General features: G+C 49.8%; 1 protein-coding gene across 4 annotated transcripts in view; it reads left to right on the forward strand.

The window, feature by feature from the left end:
- Positions 1-14,103, forward strand: part of ENTPD4 (ectonucleoside triphosphate diphosphohydrolase 4) — a 189,776-nt gene extending 175,673 nt beyond the window's left edge. For all 4 annotated transcript variants that reach the window (XM_086943555.1, XM_086943553.1, XM_086943556.1 and 1 more), the window contains exon 13: positions 12,953-14,103. In XM_086943555.1, the coding sequence (XP_086799681.1) occupies positions 12,953-13,181 (229 nt within the window). In that variant the 3' untranslated portion in view covers positions 13,182-14,103. The remainder of the gene's footprint in view (positions 1-12,952) is intronic.
- The last annotated feature ends 2,363 nt before the right edge of the window (positions 14,104-16,466 follow it).

Below are 16,466 nucleotides of genomic sequence, written 5' to 3' on the forward strand. Positions count from 1 at the left end.
GGAACATCCATTGTATCCTTGAAAGAGATTGCACCCGGATCAGTGGGGGAGTCCAGGTGAATATTTAGATCACCTAATAATGTAAAATTAGAGAACCTGACAGCCAAGTTGCTAAGTACTTCCCCAATACTTTCCAGGAAATCCTTATGCTGACCTGGCGGACGATAAACTAATGCTCCTGCGAAGGTAAAGGAATCATGGACCTGAATACGGAACCCAACACTTTCTGCTCCTTTAATAGCACAGCCCATGATTCACCTCTGGCCTGTAGTGCTCAGGAAACGTGGGTGGAATAAAAAGATTACGCAAGCAACACCTCTCTGGGATACTGGTAAGCTAGGCACCCTGCGTAACAAGAAGGACTTTAAGCAATGGGATGATATAGGAATATCATGTGTGGGTGGCTTGTGGGCCAAGGGAAGGGTAATTCCATTTACCCAACTCGGGGACCAATACGAGATGGCTCATGCAGAAACGTTCCAATACTACCAAATTAAACATGCACTGGGGCAGTCATTCTGCTTGACACCATCCTCCCAGAGGCCTCTCCCCTGGAGGACGGATGGCTGACGGAAAACATGCACAAAGCAACATCCTGGACATATCAGAAAATCATCATTAATCACCCTGACCCCACACAATCCCTCAGGGAGAAATGGCAGAAAGAGGTGAGAGACTTGGATGAGGCAGATGGGAAGGAGGCTCTATTGTCCCCAAGGGAGGTGACAATCCCTTCCACACTACCTCTAATCCAACTGAAAGTGCTACACCGAATCTATTATACTAGGACTACATTATACAAGATGGCAGTCAGCTCTGCCTTCGCCAATGTGGAGCAATTGGCACATTTTATCAAACATTGTGGGAATGCCCTACAATAGTCACATACTGGTCAGCAGTCATGTCCACAATAACGGAAGTGAGCGGGTCCCTGTACCAACAGAGTCTAGGCGATGTTATTAAACATATGGGAAGCCACAAATCTTAAGAGTGGAGAAGTGCGGCTCAGGGGTTAGAGGCGGCAGACCCAGAAGCTGAGATCGGCCCTGGACCAGGGTTCAATTCCCCGCTTCGACGGGGCTTGGGCTCAATAATTCCACGGACTCGATAATTCTCGCTCCGGTGCCTACTCGACTCACGGGTTCACACTCTGCGACTCTGGGCAATAGCTTGCTTAATCTCCACAACGGCCCCTCGCGGCGGGATGCCTGGCTTTCACCTTGTGGATACCCTGCTGGGGTTATCTCACAGGGGAATACCAGAACGGGTTCCCTAAGCAAGCGCTTAGATGCCTGCGATGTGGGTAATTTGCGCTATATAAATACATGTACATTTACATTTACATTAATTTCGCAATGCAAACCTGGGCAACACAGGGTATAACTATAGCTAAGAGAAACATTGCCAAACACTGTGGTGCACGCAACACTCCCACAGTCAGAGAGTGGAGTAATGACATGGATATGTCAATGGTGGCTGAAAGAGAGGTGTACATGCATAGAGAGTGCCCCAAGAAATGGGAACAGGTGTGGGGAAAATGGAACGCATTTAGAGGTAAAATATGTGAAATACCGGTTGTTGATTCAATTTTGGATGTAGACCATGCCTAATGTAACGAATTCTCGTATCTATACAGTATAGCTCGTCATGTAATGGAAGTTTGAAATTGCAAGATGTGACAAATACTGGTCTCAAGGTTAAATGATAATGCTCTGTACCAAAAAAAGTTTTGAATAAAAAATGAAACTGTATACATGGTTTAATTGAAGTATATCACACATAGCAGTGCACGCTTGAGTCCAAGTTGCCCTAGGAACTTGGCCTCTAGATATCCAGCCCCTTCTTTTCACCATCCATGGGCATTGCTTCAGAGCCCAAAAAGCTTCCTATCTCCAAATTGGGTCCCAAAGGGTCATTAAGGAAGTAGGTAACTCTTAGGGAAGGCCAAGTTGCTCCTCAGGCCTCAAATTATTCAGCATTCCCCCCCCACACCCCCCACCCCCCAATGATACATAACCAGAACCATCCTTGACTGCACACTAAAATCCCATGGAAAGATTGGTCCAGCATAAAATGGTTGAGGTTGATGATAGGGAGCGTAGCAAGTCTGTTTCACCGCCGATCACTTCTCAAAGACAGCTTCCTCCCCCCTTGGGTCTTATATCTCAAGCATAGCTGGCTGCTTTTCCACCATTCAAAGTTATTCTACAGCAAATTCTTTGTGAGATTCACAAGATGAAGTTTTTTCAGGATAAGGTGCACGGGGAGACCAAAGGTCAGCTGGAACAGATTAATACCAACATCCAACTACTTCCCTCATGAGTCGTACAGCTCGAGCAAAGAGTGCCTGATCTGGAAATTCCAGGAGCACTCCAGTTTCTCTCACCTTTGAAAATTCAATCCGAACTTTCCAAGCTACAGTTGAAGCTTGAAGAAGCATAGAAAAGATCACAATGTTCCAATCTATGCTTTGTCAGGATCCCTGAGGACCGAGAGAGTGGTCGGTCTGTCACCAACTTAATCTCTGATCTAATTATCCTGACCTGACCTTGTCAGAGCCGGTCGCTCTACCCGCCGCGTGGCTCCTCCTGAGTGCGCCGGTCCCCCTTGCCTCCGCCTCCTGATCACCGCTGCCCGTGCGGATAAGGTGCCCTTGGTTCTGGTTCCTGCCTTTGGCCAATACTTGTCGTTTTTCGAACTGTTGTGCCCCTGTTTTTTCTCCTGCTATTGTGTTTGTCTGACCGCCTTTTTCCCGCTGGTTCACCCCGCTCCCCGCCGCTGCTCCCCTGCGGCCCGCCCCCTTTCTTCTTACTGTACCCTCTCCCCTTCCCATTCGCCATCCCGCTCCCGCCTCCCTCCCACTGCCTACTTAGGGTGGGGACCCGCGAAGGGGAGCTGTGACCTGACCTGACCTTGTCAGAGCCCGTGGCTCCTCCTGAGTGCGCCGGTCCCCCTTGCCTCCGCCGCCTGATCTCCGCTGCCCGTGCGGATTAGGTGCCCTTGGTTCTGGTTCCTGCCTTTTACTTGTTGTTTTTCTCACTGTTGTGCCCCTGTTATTTTCTCCTGCTATTGTGTTTGTCTGACCCCCTTTTTCCTGCTGGTTCACCCCGCTCCCTGCCGCTGCTCTCCCGCGGCCCCGCCCCCTTTCTACTTTCTGTACCCTCTCCCCTTCGCCACCCCGCTCCCGCCTCCCAGCTGCACCTCCCTCCCACTTCGCCGTTATGGCGGAGTCCACGCGTACGCACAGCGGGCACGCCGATTGCACGCCAAAGGCGCGCCCGTCTATGCCTGCCGCGCCTGGACCGCACCCAGCGCCAGAACCCCTGGTCCTCGTCGATGCCAGCGCACCCGACAAACTTACGCCGCCGCCACCCTCCACGCACTCCATGCCGGCCGGAACCCCGCCTGCTACCGAGCCACCCCGAAACGCACCCACGGACCCTTCACCTGCCAAACCTGCCATTTCACCTGCCTCCGAACCTGCACTGCACCCGCCAAGCCGAGCCCCAGCAACAACCACCTCAAATGCATCCTGCTCAACACCCGCTCCATCCACAGGCACGCCGTCAAACTCTGGAACCTCCTCGACTCAACATCACCAGACGTCGCCTTCCTCACAGAAACATGGATGAACGCCTCCTCAGCCCCTGACATCGCCATAGCCATCCCGGAGGGCTACAAGATCACCCGGAGAGACCGCGTCAACCAAACCGGAGGAGGCATCGCCATCGTCCACAAAAACACCATCCGCATCTCGACCAACTCCGACGACACGCTCACTGCAGCCGAGCACCTTCACTTCCAGATACACACCAACCCCAAGACCACCCTCAGAGGATCTCTCATCTACAGACTCCCGAGACCACGCACACAATTCAGCGAAGCCATCGCTGACTTAGTCAGTCCGCACGCCCTCACCTCCACAGACTACATCCTCCTAGGGGACCTCAACTTCCATCTGGAGAACAAAAAGGACTGCAACACCGCCGCCCTGTTGGATAACCTCGCCAACCTCGGACTCAAGCAACTGGTGAACACCCCCACCCACTACACCGGCCACACGCTCAACCCCATCTTCTCCTTCAGCAAGACTATCTCCTTCAGCCACTCAACCGGACTACACTGGACAGACCACAGCTGCGTCCACTTCAACTTCAGGAGAGCCACGACCCACCACCACCCGCAACAGGCTCCCCGCAGAAGCTGGAGTAAGATCACCGCCGACCAGCTCACCACCGCCCTCAGCCAGAACCCGCCCACCAACACGACGGACCCCAACAAAGCAGCCCGAAACCTCACACAGTGGCTCATCAACTGCGCCGACAAACTCGCACCACTGAAGAATCCTCCCAGCAGGCCCGGCAGCAGGAAAGCCTCGTGGTTTACCAACGAACTCAAGAACTCCAAGAAAACCTGCTGCACCCTCGAGAAAGCCTAGCGCCACCACCAGACAACAGAAAACATGACAGCCCTCAAGAACGCCACCCGCAAATACCACCAGCTAATCCGCACCACCAAGAGGACAACATTCAAAGAACGACTCGACAACAACACCCACAATAGCAAGGAACTCTTCAGCATCGTTAAAGAGCTCTCCAAACCCAGCGCTTGCAACAACGACATCACACCCTCGCAAGACCTCTGTGACTCACTCGCCTCGTTCTTCCACCGCAGGATCGCCGACATACACAACAGCTTCAGCGCGTTGACCACGGACCCGACCACCGAACCAACGCCCCCCACCACCACCCTCCGCACCTGGGCCCGGATCAGCACCGAAGACACCACCCGCCTGATGAACACCATCCACTCCGGCTCCCCTACCGACCCCTGCCCACACAACATCTTAAACAAAGCCGACTCCATCATCGCACCCCAACTCCGGAACATCATCAACAGCTCCTTCGCATCCACCACCTTCCCGGAGAGTTGGAAACATGGTGAGCTGAGCGCCCTCCTGAAGAAACCCACCGCGGACCCCACGGAACTCAAGAACTTCCGCCCCATCTCGCTCCTCCTCTTTCCAGCCAAAGTCATCGAGAAGACCGTCAACAGACAACTCTCTGCCTTCCTCGAGACCAACGGATCCCTCGACCCGTCACAGTCCGGGTTCCGAGCAAACCACAGCACCGAGACCGCCCTCATCGCAGCCACCGACGACATCAGATCCCTGCTCAACAACGGAGAAACTGCTGCCCTCAACCTCCTGGACCTCTCAGCAGCCTTCGACACCGTACGCCACCGCACCCTGATACAGCGCCTCAGCAACACCGGAATCCAAGGAGCGGCCCTGGAGTGGATCATCTCGTTCCTCAGCGGAAGAACCCAGAGAGTCCGCCTCCCCCCGTTCCGCTCCTCGGCCACCGAAGTCATCTGCGGCGTTCCGCAAGGATCCTCACTCAGCCCCACCCTCTTTAACGTCTACATGAGCCCTCTCACAGCCATCGCACGCCAAAACAACCTCAACATCATCTCCTACGCCACCCAGCTGATCCTCTCCCTCACCAACGACCCCGCCTCCGCCAAAGCCAACCTCCAGGAAGGAATGAAAGACGTCGCGGAATGGATGAAGATCAGCCGTCTGAAACTGAACTTAGACAAGACGGAAGTCCTCATCCTCGGACCATCTCCCTCCGCCTGGGACGACTCCTGGTGGCCCCCTTCCCTGGGCATCGCACCCAAGCCAACCGACCATGCACGCAACCTGGGCTTCATCCTGGACTCCTCCCTCACGATGACCAAGCAAGTCAACGCCGTCTCGTCTTTCTGCTTCAACACCCTACGCATGCTCCGAAAGATCTTCCGATGGATCCCCATCAAAACCAGGAAGACGGTCACACAGGCCTTCGTCACCAGCCGGCTGGACTACGGGAACACCCTCTACGCCGGAACCACGGCCAAACTCCGGAAAAGACTCCAACGCATCCAGAACGCCTCAGCACGACTAATCCTGGACATCCCTCGCCACAGCCACATCTCTGCCCACCTGAAAGACCTGCACTGGCTCCCCGTCAACAAGAGGATCACGTTCAGACTCCTCACCCACGCACACAAGGCTCTCCACGACACGGGCCCGAAGTACCTCAACAGCCGACTCACATTCTACACACCCACCCGCCAGCTATGTTCCGCCAGTCTCGCCCTCGCCTCCGTCCCACGAATCCGCAAATCCACCGTTGGAGGAAGATCCTTCTCCTATCTGGCAGCCAAGACATGGAACTCCCTCCCCACTCACCTACAGCTGACCCTGGACCATCTCTCCTTCAGGAAACAACTCAAGACCTGGATGTTCGAGCAGTAGCAACCCCCCCCCCCCCCCCCCCCCCTCAGCGCCTTGAGACCCTAACGAGTGAGTAGCGCGCTATACAAATTCTGTTGGTTGGTTGATTGATTGATTGATTGTCAAATACATGATACCTGAAGAAACTGCAAAGAAACTCGATCTTACTATTACCCTTGCCCACCATGTACCTGCATTTCAAGTTCCTGTTTCCAAGTATCCCAGAACTGTTCTGGTGAACTGTGGTGACTTTTGTGTGAAGGAGTGAGTTCTATCTAACGCCATTCGGGATAAAATCTATCACACTTCTGATAACTATTTTTTTAGAATTTTTTCGAACCTGTGTACTTCTGCAGCCCGGCGCCTTAAAGAATTCAAGTCAGTGATCGACAATTTGAAGACCTTAGAGGCACCGGCAGGGCTAGCACAACTGTCTAAATTTAAAATTGCAAAATTCTGTATTAGGGACAATTTTCTACACAGTGGAACAGGCTAAACAGTTCCTACAAGACATTCAGAAGCCTGATGTGGGAGGAGGGGGGTGCGGCGGGTGGGCCGGAGCCAAGCTTGGAGATTATTGAGAAGGTTTTATTGTATTTTCTGTTTTTGCATTATTATTGCTTGTTCTTGCTTATACTTTGCACTGTTTTTGTTGATTTTTATATTCTATTTAATTTGTGTGTTAGTATGATGGCAGGGCATTTCAATAGGCAGGCAGTTTTCGATCACCGACAGCAGTCATATGAGTGCCATGCCAAAGTACTCATTTAGGGGCTGGTGGTAAGGGGGCGGGGGAGGTGGGAATACTTTGTGGGTGGGGTTAGGCTTCGCAGGGGGTCTGATTTGGTTGGGGCTCCAGGGGTGGGGGGGATTGGAGGGAGGGTCACTTTAGGGTTGATAAATCCTGACAGAAAAGTTCAGAAGCATTTCCCATTGCATTTTAGTCTACAGTGTGTTGGGATAGCAAGTCTCCTGCTTAGCAAGAGCTGTTTAGTAAAGGGGGAGATAAGCAAGCCAGCGATGAGTCATGAGATCCTCAACTTTCGCTGCTTGTGGGTAGTATCCTGCAATGCAAACAGAATAAATAATCATACAAAGTTCAGGTGCATCTTGGCTTGGCTTATATAATCAAAAGCGCAGGTCATCCTTGACCTATCTCAAAGCTTTGGACAAGCAGCCCTTTTGATGTGTTATCTGAACTGTCCTTGCTACATTTTATGGTTTTTTTGTGTGGAGTTTTATATAGCGCAAACGCAACTCAAAGATATCAGATATCGGAGAGCTTCACTTGAGCACCATTCACGTTGCAGACAGATGCATTCATTTTTTTGTTAGGAACTAAGGCAAATTATGTAATTTTAATAGTTATAATACAAAAAGGGTTTTAACCCCTTTGCTTAGAAACCATCATTTTAAGAGAGCTAGACCTGCTCTCTGTTTCTTACGGACGCTGTCAGATCAGGATAATTCTTTCACTGTAGGATAATTTTTAAAGTCAGTGGTGCTTCTTTGCAATTCAATGATGTTTTAGCTTATATTTTGTGCAGTTGTTGTTGCCTTTTATCATTATGCTTTATAATCAAATAAAGTTTTAATTTATTCATAATCATTTCTATCTGTGGATTTATAAGTTAGTCACTCCTTCGAATGTCCATTTGTTTTACATTCTATTACCACAAGAATATTGACACTAAAGTATAAGTACTTTAACTTGACGTAGAACATCACAGAATTTTCACATTTTACATTTACCATTGCCCTGCCTCCTCCCATGCTGTGACCTGTTCCATTATCAATAGCTAGATAAATTTTTTTAGAGACAAGACAATCTAAACAGCATTATTGTTTATATATGAGACTGTACTAAAGTTCTAGATAAAATGTTCAAGATCCAGAAATCTGTTGTGTGATAGTTTTGTAATGTACCAGATTAGTCAACAAGTTGGTGATATTGAGGCTAAGTTTTAGATTGATATTTTTTTCTTCTGATTTCTAATTAATTTCTAATTTAAAATACTTGTAAAGCGCAGCATACACCTTGCGGTTTCTTGGCGCTGGGGGGATCGGCAACTGAGGTGAAAACAAGAAGACCAGGGAGAGAAGAAAGGGATATTTGGAGGGGTTTAAGTGGGGAAGGCTTGGCTGAAAAGGAACGTTTTCAGATCTCTGCGAAAGGGGAGATACTGAGTGGCAGAACGGAGGTGGTCAGGAAGTGAGTTCCAGAAGGTTGAAGCTAGGGTGGAGAAATTAGCCCCGCCCCACTTTTTGCGAGTGAAGCGAGGGATCTGGAGGAGGGACCTGGAGGAAGATCGAAGTTCTCTTGTGGGTACATAGGACTTGATTAGTGAGGAGATGAAGGCAGGGGCGGAGCCCTGGCGGGCCTGGAAAACCATGCACCCGATCTTGAATAGGGCCCGTTCCTTTATGGGGAGCCAGTGAAGCTCTCTAAGAAGGGGGGTGGAGTGGTGATAACGAGGGAGGCCGTACACAAGCCGGGCTGCTTGATTCTGGACGGTCTGGAGTCTACGCAAACTGTAAGCGGGGATACCGTGGTAAAGAGCGTTTGCGTAGTCCAATTTTGATATCACGAGTGCGGCCATAATGATCTTAAGTGCCTGGGGGGAAAAGAAGCGGGAGACAGTGCGGATAGTGCGGAGAGAAAGGAAACAGGAGGACACCACAGAGCTGATTTGTGAGTGGAGAGTGAGTTGGCTGTTTATTTTGACACCAAGTGTTTTGACCGTGGTGGAGGGGGTCGGTGCAGAGCCAAGAGAAGGGGGCCAGAAGAGAGAGTTCCAGGGACTGGATGAACCACCGGTGAGAACCAGCTCGGTTTTATCCGGGTTCAGCTTAAGGTGGTTGTGGTTCATCCAGTCACTGATGAATGTCATGGTTGACTGGAAATTGGAGACCGAGAGAGGAGAAGGGGACAGATCAAAGATGAGCTGGAGGTCATCCGCGTAGTTATAGACGGTGACCTCCAGCTGCTGTAGTGCAAAGATGAGAGGAAAGATATAAAGGTTGAAAAGTAAGGGGGAGAGCGAGGATCCCTGGGGAACACCGCAAGTGACAGGGAGGGGAGTGGCCGTGAAGTCGCCTAACCGGACCGCCTGAGTGCGTTCCCTCAGAAAGGAGGAGAGCCAGATCAGAGCTGATCCCCCGATACCGGCCGCCTTGACACGGGTGAGTAGGATGGTGTGGTCCACCGTGTCAAAGGCGGCGGAAAGATCAAGGAGGACCAGTGCCTGGTGTTTATTTTCGTCCATACCCTTTCTGAGTTTGTCCAAGACTGAGACCACGACTGACTCGGTCGAATGCCTGGGACGAAACCCGGCTTGGCGGGAAGCCAGTCCCCCGTTTGCCTCAACATGGGCGCTGAGCACCGCGGTAACATGGCGTTCCATCACCTTGCCCAGGAAGGGTAGCAAGGAGATGGGGCGATAGTTAGCCGAGATAGAAGAGTCAGCGCCAGCTTTCTTCAGGATGGGCACTATGGTAGCTGCTTTAAGCGAATAGGGCACTACGCCCTGTGCCAGGGAACTGTTGAGGAAGGCAATGGGGGGGTCAGGGCAGCTGGAGTATATTTGCTGCAGGACTCGTGCTGGGCAGACGTCCGCGGGAGATCCCGACTTCACTTTAGGGAGTATCTCCAGAAAAGAGTCCTGCGTGAGGGGGGGGATAGAGGTAAGAAGGTGGGGGAGGGGAGGGGGGGCGGGATCGATGAAGGCAGAGGAGGGTGGAGGGATATTAAGCTTGATGGTTGCTATTTTATCTAAGAAATAGGTATTGAGCTGGTCGCAGAGAAGTTGGGAGGGAGGAATAATGGGCGAGGTTCGGTCTGAGAATGCCAGGTCATTCACTATCCCGAAGATGACCCTGGGTTTATTTTCGGCGGAAGTAATTTTGGACGAAAAGTAGGTGGACTTAGCAGCCAGGATTGCTGTTTTATATTTGTCCAGTGCTGATGAGAAGTGGGTTTTTAATAGGGGATCGTAATTTTTCCTCCATTGCCTTTCTGCCTGTCGGGCGCTCAGTTTGAGAGCTTTTAGGTGGTCGTTGAACCATCTATTAGAGTCCTTTGGTCGGCGGATGGAGATGCGGCGTAGGGGCGCCACAGAGTCGCAGCCATCCGCCAGCCAGGTGTTAATGGCCTTGGCTTGAGAGGTAGATGTTAAGCCAGTAAGAGTAGGAGTAGAGTCGCGGAGCATGGAGGTCAAGGAGGGGTAATCCAATCTATTCCAGTTCCGTGCCCAGGTGTTTTTGGCATACAGAATTTTAGGCATCACGTTGCGGGGAATAGAGAAGGAAATAAGGGCATGGTCGGACCAAGGGCACGGCGAGACAGTGGCCGAGGCCACGGGGAGGTTGAGGGACCAGACCTGGTCCAATGTGTGCCCATGGGAGTGAGTGGGGACGGATATGTGCGACACGAAATTAAGGGTTGATAGGCAATCTGTAAACTCTTTTGAGGCTGAGCACTCGTGTGGGTCAAAGGGCCAGTAATTGAAGTCCCCTGGCACCAAGACCGAGGCGTAGTTGACCGCCAAGTTGGCCAATAGGTCTTGAAAGGCCGGCAAAAAAGCAGGCGAGGGCTGGGGAGGCCGGTACATTAATAGGCAGGTGATAGGGGGGGAAGATGAAAGAGAGCGGGCTACCAGGAAGTCAGCAGGGGGAATGGGAGGTGAGGGAAGTGGTTGGAAGTTCAACTCCGACCGAGCGATCAGGGCAACCCCACCGCCTGTCTTGCCCGCCGGCCGGTCGGCTCGAAGGGCCACATAGGAGGAGGGTAGGGTGGCCAGGAGAACGGGGAGGGAAGTGTCACAGTACCAAGTTTCGGTCAGGAGCAGTAGGTCCGGTTTCTCAGAATCGAGTAAGACGAACAGCTCATGGTGGTGCTTGACCGCTGATCTGGTATTGAGTAAAAAGACAGACAATGCCGGCGAACGGGGGGGGAGGTCAGGGGGAGGGGGGCAGGGTAACGGGGGAGCGTGTAGCGGGGGATGGGGGGCTATGGGGGAAGTGGGGGCAAGGCCTAAAGAGGAAATCAGTCTGCGGGTGGGATCTGGAAGCAGCCATTTACCTTGAAAGGCAAAAAGATCCTTAGAAGAGTAGGATGTAGGTTTGGCATGGAGTCGTGCCCCTAGCCCCGTCCGGCCGCGGACGGGCGCAGACGGGCTTGCCTTAGGCGTGCCTTCGGCGCGCAAAAGTCGCGCCCGCTGCGCTCGTCCGCTGCGCTTCCTACCAAGACACATACTTTATACCGGTGGGTGAGGAGGTTGGAGGGGGCGTGGCCAGCCGAGGGGGCGTGTCTCGCCTCGCCCTCGGGAATGGCGACTGAAGGGAAGAGGTCGTTGCAGCGAGAAGCGCTGTTTTAAGATGCCAAGATGCAGGTGAGAGTGGATGGCAGATTAAAAGCACAGTGAATTATACACAAAATACAATTTTTAAAAATCTCCCTGCTCCCGGCTTTCCGCCTCAGGAGCCAATCAGCAATGCAGCGCCTAGCGTTGGCGCGCGCTATTTGTAGTCGTGGCGGGGGGGCGTGGCCAGCCGAGGGGGCGTGTCTCGCCTCGCCCTCGGGAATGGCGACTGAAGGGAAGAGGTCGTTGCAGCGAGAAGCGCTGTTTTAAGATGCCAAGATGCAGGTGAGAGTGGATGGCAGATTAAAAGCACAGTGAATTATACACAAAATACAATTTTTAAAAATCGTCCCTGCTCCCGGCTTTCCGCCTCAGGAGCCAATCAGCAATGCAGCGCCTAGCGTTGGCGCGCGCTATTTGTAGTCGTGGCGGGGGGGCGTGGCCAGCCGAGGGGGCGTGGCCAGCCGAGGGGGCGTGTCTCGCCTCGCCCTCGGGAATGGCGACTGAAGGGAAGAGGTCGTTGCAGCGAGAAGCGCTGTTTTAAGATGCCAAGATGCAGGTGAGAGTGGATGGCAGATTAAAAGCACAGTGAATTATACACAAAATACAATTTTTAAAAATCGTCCCTGCTCCCGGCTTTCCGCCTCAGGAGCCAATCAGCAATGCAGCGCCTAGCGTTGGCGCGCGCTATTTGTAGTCGTGGCGGGGGGGCGTGGCCAGCCGAGGGGGCGTGTCTCGCCTCGCCCTCGGGAATGGCGACTGATGGGAAGAGGTCGTTGCAGCGAGAAGCGCTGTTTTAAGATGCCAAGATGCAGGTGAGAGTGGATGGCAGATTAAAAGCACAGTGAATTATACACAAAATACAATTTTTAAAAATCGTCCCTGCTCCCGGCTTTCCGCCTCAGGAGCCAATCAGCAAATCTGTGAGTAACTTCCACATTCTGTCCAGAGAGGACATAAATTTCAGCTGCCGACCTTGTCCTCTTTGTGCCTTGTGTTCTTGCTAATTCTTGATGCTTTCTTTGTGATAATTTACTTCAAAATAGAATTTCACATCTCCACATTAATGACTAGATGATTTTGTTATAAAAGTTAAAGTAAAACATCTTGTTTTCTATACCTTTTACTTTATGCAGTGTATCTTCAAGTAGCAGGTATGCAGAGGGCACTTTAGGGGTCAATATCTTGAGGGGAGCTTGTGCAAAGTGTATTAAAGGAGAGAAAAATCCTTGTATTGCAAATCATTTGTTTGTATAGAAATATAAGCATTAGTTTGTTTTCTGTATTCTGAAGTGTGTTTGCTCTTCTGCAGAGATATCCAACAAGAAAACTTCAAAGGTACTCACTCTCACTGGAGAAGCTTTTCTTTCGTTTACAATCACTACCTGTTCTCGGTATGCTTTTTAGTTGTGCTACTCTCCATTCTCCTCTACTTGTTGAGGCTGCGGAGAATTCATCGTCGAATGCAACGCAACACCTCCTCGTCTGCTCTGTGGCTGGAGGATGGCCTTCCAATCCAAAAGGTGCCAAGTGCTATATGAGTACAGTGAGACTTCTGCACAGGGATTCTTATAGAGAAGAAAAAAGCCATTTTGTTTGCTCAGGTGATTTTCTCATTCCAGCTCTAAAATACATCAAAGAAATATTCCAGCCACTGTTTGCTCAAGATCACTGGAAGGATTTATGACACCTTGATCAAAGGTCATAAGTGAGCTTTGGATAATATTACCAAGTGTCCTCAAAAACGTTTGTTGCAAGCATATGCACTTTCCATGTAGAAGCCAATGGATGTATCGGAAGAAACATACACTAACGTAGAAAATGGCACAGCGCTGAAGGGAATGATCTTTCTTTTTATTGGTCCACTTCTTTCCTTCTTTCTTTTCTTATTGTAAAGAAGCCCTCTCATAGTAGTGGATTAGAATCTGTCCCAGAGGACTTGCAAATTTGGGTTGAGCCCAAATGACTGGGAAAGAGAAAACTAAGATTGGAAGCAAAGGTGGACATGCCAAATGTATAAATTAAACTATGTAGTGTCTTAAATTATTATTAAATTTGATGGCAGCAGTTAGAAAGACATAACATCAGTGTTTTATGATGTCCTTAAAAAAAAAACTACTGATATATGTGCTACCTTTTCATGCTGATTACATGTCTCGGATGTTACAATTAGATAAGACCATACAATTTCAGGTTGGCCAAAGAACTCGGAAGGCTGTTGGCATTGATGGTTTTACAGTACACTGGAAAAATAGCTACATACTGGCATATTCATTACCATTTGGATCTTCATATTGCAGAAGGATATGGTTCTTTTTATTTCCTCAATTCAACAAATTATCTTTTGTCTGTTAATTTATGTTTATTTAAAAAATGTTTTATAGAAAGCAAAGTGGCATTTCGCTGAAATATTTTGTCCATTAAAATAAATGTACTAAAATCAAGCCTTCCTCAATACAGTTACACATGTGTGTGTTTGGTCTTTGTATATACAATTGGTGTTAGAAATAGGGTCTCTAGTTGGCAGAGGTATACATCCTGTTCAAGTAGGGACCACAATCCTATTCAAGGTAAGTCCGTTACAGATCATAAATGAACCTGTGCTCACCCTCCCGTAGCTTGGCACAGAGCAGGCAGGCTTAATTTAAGAGGTAATGTCTAAAGTATTTGTGCAACACTTAACAGTAAAAACATCACATGAAAATATACCACACCTGGTTAGACAAATAGAGCTTAATGTTTTGAACAAAACCAGACTAAAACAACAAAATTCCAATAAGTAGAAGCAGAATTATGAATTTTCAAAGGATACCTTGAAATATAGTGCTTAGAAACATAAAGTGCCAACCGGAGCGATCTAGTCACGCTTGACCTGGTCAAATCTGAAACTTCAGTCCAAAGCAATTGAGCACGAGTCAGACACAAGGACCAACCTTGACCCGCTGAAAAAGTACCATGGATGGAGGATGCATTGACGTTAAAGATCATGTACAGGGAGCAGAGATGGGGATGCGCCAGTTCAGATCCATGCAGTCGGAGATGCGTTGTCATTGAGCCCTTTTTGATGAAAGTGATGCATCGTCATAGAGCTGCAAGGCCATTAATATGATGTCCTCAAGCAGCGATGCGTCAAAGGAGATGCATCGGTTCTGACCAGCACAACGGCAGCGATATGTGGATTTTGCTTGTTCAGCTCAGAAAAACCCACTTCCTAGGGCCCAATCCTGGACTAGCATCACTTGGCAGGGTAGAACTCACAGATTTAATTCATTCAAAGAAAGGGTTTTTAACATACAGAGTGTATTGGGCGCTCTGCCTAAAGTGTACGCAATGCTTGTAGAAGCTGTAGAGATGGCTGTGGTGCAACTGGCGAGCGGAAAAGGCCCTATAACCGCTCCAATAGTATGTCAGAATTACCAAACATACATAAGAACAAATATACAGTAATACCTATGCACACACACTAAATGTCATTTACTGTCTTGTCACAGTGTAGACACACAATCAATTATAGCCAACGACAACACAACATAATAATCGAATTTCCTGGCGCTTGTTGCTGTGGTTTCAGATTTTATTGGTTCCACAACCAGCCAACACGTGTTTTGTTGTGTTAGGAACAGTGTGTTCGCAACTCCTCAGGGCTGCGGTACGAAAACCGAAATATGAAAGGTCGCTCCACCGGTTATAATTCCGCCCCGGCAGGGCTTGTGACCATATGCGAAGAATGTCTTCGTAGAAATGCCAAATGAGACAGTGGGTCCAGTGGATATGGTTCACAAGGGAGTGTTTCCTCGTTGTTCAGCGGAGTTTGAGCGTGACTCTCAATGGAGATCGCACTTAAAATGTGTAGTTCAGTGCGGTGTGCCCGGGATGTGTAGACATTTGAGCAAAAGTGTAGCGTTTGCCAGATTCGGAACAGGCGACCCGGGAGAAGACAGATCATCAACGCTACACTTTTACTCAAATAACGCATATTTTTTGGAGTTATCCGCTCCAGGTCACTATTGTCTACACATCCTGGGCACACCACACTGAACTACACATTTTAAGTGCGATCTCCATTGAGAGTTGCGCTCAAACTCCGCTGAACAACGAGGAAACACTCCCTTGTGAACCATATCCACTTGACCCACTGTCTCATTTGGCATTTCTACGAAGACATTCTTCGCATATGGTCACGAGCCCCGCCGGGGCGGAATTATCACCGGTGGAGCGACCTTTCATATTTCGGTTTTCGTACTGCAGCTCTGAGAAGTCGCGAACACACTGTTCCTAACACGACGAAACACGTGTCGGCTGGTTGTGGAACAAATAAAATCTGAAACCACAGCAACAAGCGCCAGGAAATTTGATTATTATGTTGTGTTGTCCCTGGCTATAATTGATTGTGTGTCTACACTGTGACATGACTGTAAATTACATTTAGTGTGTGTGCATAGGCATTTCTGTATATTAGAACTCACAGATGACAGAGTCCATATGCTGCTGCAGGGTTGCTGGAAGTCTTTGATGTCTCTTGGACTTCAAAACATTAGGCAAGCACACAAGCCCTTGTAGTCACTCTGGTTTCAAGTTGTATAGGTCCAGCAGAGTGGCAGTCCTGTAGCAGCGCAGGAGTCCTTCTTCCTGGCAAGATATCCACAGGTCAAGAAGTGTACTCTGGGGCTTTGAAGTGCACAGAGGTCCTCATTTCTTACCCTGACTCCAGATGCCCTCCAGGGTGTTAAGCAGTCCTTTGTGCGTGAGCAGGACACAGCCCATACAGGTGTAAGTGTCAGCTCCTCTATCCCATCCGGCCTAGGATGACCCATCAGGATGTGAAG

This window comes from Lissotriton vulgaris, chromosome 11 (genome assembly GCF_964263255.1).
Source record: "Lissotriton vulgaris chromosome 11, aLisVul1.2, whole genome shotgun sequence".
NCBI classification, from domain to species: Eukaryota; Metazoa; Chordata; class Amphibia; order Caudata; family Salamandridae; genus Lissotriton; species Lissotriton vulgaris.